This window comes from Hylaeus anthracinus, unplaced genomic scaffold (genome assembly GCF_026225885.1).
Source record: "Hylaeus anthracinus isolate JK02 unplaced genomic scaffold, UHH_iyHylAnth1.0_haploid 16237, whole genome shotgun sequence".
Lineage (NCBI taxonomy): Eukaryota > Metazoa > Arthropoda > Insecta > Hymenoptera > Colletidae > Hylaeus > Hylaeus anthracinus.
In genome coordinates this window covers 1-3,114 of record NW_026534660.1, presented here as the reverse complement: position 1 = coordinate 3,114, position 3,114 = coordinate 1, and the positions used below count along the sequence as shown (strand labels likewise).

Sequence of the window (3,114 nt, the reverse complement as noted above, 5' to 3'; positions counted from 1 at the left end):
TTAAATTAATTTAAAGAATTCTTTACAATTTTGTGATTTGAAATTTTCTATTTGCATTAGAGAAATACTGGACATCTTAAATTTACAACTACAGTATTGCCTCGAAATAACCAACTCGCTGGTCCCGACCGTGTTGCTTATTTCGAGACAATACTGTAGTTGTAAATTTGAGATGTCCAGCATTTCTCTAATGCAAATTTCATGTATGTATGTTTAATTATAGCTGCTGATGTTAAAGTAAACTATAGCTTACTAATGATTTAGTTTTATTTGGCAGGTGGTTGTTCAGCATTTGGACACTCCTGTTTCGGTGGCCATGGCAAGAGGTTCGATCCACACGTACGGAACAACGCACTTCAAGAAAACGAGGCGACGACCAGCGACAAGAACCAGGAACTGGGAACGATGCGTCTGAACGAGTTTGCTCTTCCTATGCGAAAGTTTGAAGGCCAAGGGGAGGTGCTCCTTCCGCAATCGCGTCGTCAGGATCCCTCGAGATTCGATCCTTACACGTTATCCTTCATCGTTGGGCAATGGGTACATAAAATAATTAATCATATTTAACTGCAAGACGAGTTTATTTTAATTTCTACTTGCTTTTACCTAATGCAAGAATTAACTAAATATGGAAGAGGTTCTCATGAATATTTTGAGTAACTACAAAATTTAAAGTAAAACACATACATTTTTCATTTTAAATTAATTTAAAGAATTCTTCACAATTTTTTGATTTGAAATTTTCTATTTGCATCAGAGAAATGGTTGGCATCTTAAATCTACAACTACTTGTATGAAGGAAATTAATATGTTAAATGTCATAGTACTTATTACGAGTACTATGCTCACTGTTATTTCATTTTGTATTATAATATGAATATGAATTCAATAAGAAGTATTTATTCATTTTTTAACTTCATTTTTAAACACAAAAACCATTAAATACATTTGAAAAATTGATAATACAATTAATTTATGTAAAATTTATGTATAATTTATTTATAATTGTTAATTGCAGTTAACGTCGCATCGTCGACTTCATCAGCCGGACCCGGAACTTGATAACAAATAAACGGATAGGCGTTTTTTGTTGCACTTTCAATTTAAAGTTAGACAAGAGAACATGTAACATTGATAAATGCAAAATTGTAAGAAAATTTATTCGTTTGCTACGCTGTTTTCACATATTCTTTCGACAAGCGTAGCCAAAATAAATAATTGAATAATTGTTGGTGATGTGTACATATTATTTTCAGTTGTCTAAACGAATAAACAGAAATGAATTTTGCTATTTCTGCATGAATTTCATTCTGACAATGATGTACAACTATTAATACTTTACTGGAATTATTGTAAGCATAGAGTAGATTGAATAAAATATTATTCCTTCGATATTTGTGTACCTATTTTATTTTTTAGTCACCCATTGACTACGGTACTTGCCCTATTGAATTTTAGTTTACTTTATATTTTCACATGGAACTTTGTTGTATCATGTATATATATATATATAAAAATAGTTAATATCCTTGTCACACATGAATTAAATATATATATATATATATATATATATTTAATTCATGTGTGACAAGGATATTAACTATTTTTATATATATATATATACATGATACAACAAAGTTCCATGTGAAAATATAAAGTAAACTAAAATTCAATAGGGCAAGTACCGTAGTCAATGGGTGACTAAAAAATAAAATAGGTACACAAATATCGAAGGAATAATATTTTATTCAATCTACTCTATGCTTACAATAATTCCAGTAAAGTATTAATAGTTGTACATCATTGTCAGAATGAAATTCATGCAGAAATAGCAAAATTCATTTCTGTTTATTCGTTTAGACAACTGAAAATAATATGTACACATCACCAACAATTATTCAATTATTTATTTTGGCTACGCTTGTCGAAAGAATATGTGAAAACAGCGTAGCAAACGAATAAATTTTCTTACAATTTTGCATTTATCAATGTTACATGTTCTCTTGTCTAACTTTAAATTGAAAGTGCAACAAAAAACGCCTATCCGTTTATTTGTTATCAAGTTCCGGGTCCGGCTGATGAAGTCGACGATGCGACGTTAACTGCAATTAACAATTATAAATAAATTATACATAAATTTTACATAAATTAATTGTATTATCAATTTTTCAAATGTATTTAATGGTTTTTGTGTTTAAAAATGAAGTTAAAAAATGAATAAATACTTCTTATTGAATTCATATTCATATTATAATACAAAATGAAATAACAGTGAGCATAGTACTCGTAATAAGTACTATGACATTTAACATATTAATTTCCTTCATACAAGTAGTTGTAGATTTAAGATGCCAACCATTTCTCTGATGCAAATAGAAAATTTCAAATCAAAAAATTGTGAAGAATTCTTTAAATTAATTTAAAATGAAAAATGTATGTGTTTTACTTTAAATTTTGTAGTTACTCAAAATATTCATGAGAACCTCTTCCATATTTAGTTAATTCTTGCATTAGGTAAAAGCAAGTAGAAATTAAAATAAACTCGTCTTGCAGTTAAATATGATTAATTATTTTATGTACCCATTGCCCAACGATGAAGGATAACGTGTAAGGATCGAATCTCGAGGGATCCTGACGACGCGATTGCGGAAGGAGCACCTCCCCTTGGCCTTCAAACTTTCGCATAGGAAGAGCAAACTCGTTCAGACGCATCGTTCCCAGTTCCTGGTTCTTGTCGCTGGTCGTCGCCTCGTTTTCTTGAAGTGCGTTGTTCCGTACGTGTGGATCGAACCTCTTGCCATGGCCACCGAAACAGGAGTGTCCAAATGCTGAACAACCACCTGCCAAATAAAACTAAATCATTAGTAAGCTATAGTTTACTTTAACATCAGCAGCTATAATTAAACATACATACATGAAATTTGCATTAGAGAAATGCTGGACATCTCAAATTTACAACTACAGTATTGTCTCGAAATAAGCAACACGGTCGGGACCAGCGAGTTGGTTATTTCGAGGCAATACTGTAGTTGTAAATTTAAGATGTCCAGTATTTCTCTAATGCAAATAGAAAATTTCAAATCACAAAATTGTAAAGAATTCTTTAAATTAATTTAA

General features: G+C 30.6%; 1 protein-coding gene and 1 long non-coding RNA gene across 2 annotated transcripts; one reads left to right on the top strand and one right to left on the bottom strand.

The window, feature by feature from the left end:
- Window positions 1–283: 283 nt before the first annotated feature.
- On the top strand, window positions 284–1,386 carry LOC128892739 (uncharacterized). The gene is made up of 2 exons (XR_008461174.1): window positions 284–537; window positions 1,016–1,386. It is a non-coding gene; the product is annotated as an uncharacterized LOC128892739 (long non-coding RNA).
- Window positions 1,387–1,728: 342 nt separating this feature from the next.
- LOC128892740 (uncharacterized) lies at window positions 1,729–2,837 on the bottom strand (the record flags this gene model as incomplete). Its single annotated transcript, XM_054153281.1, has 2 exons — window positions 1,729–2,099; window positions 2,578–2,837. Coding segments are annotated over 2 exons (314 nt in total), but the record flags the coding sequence as incomplete, so codon positions are not given.
- Between the last annotated feature and the right edge of the window lie 277 nt (window positions 2,838–3,114).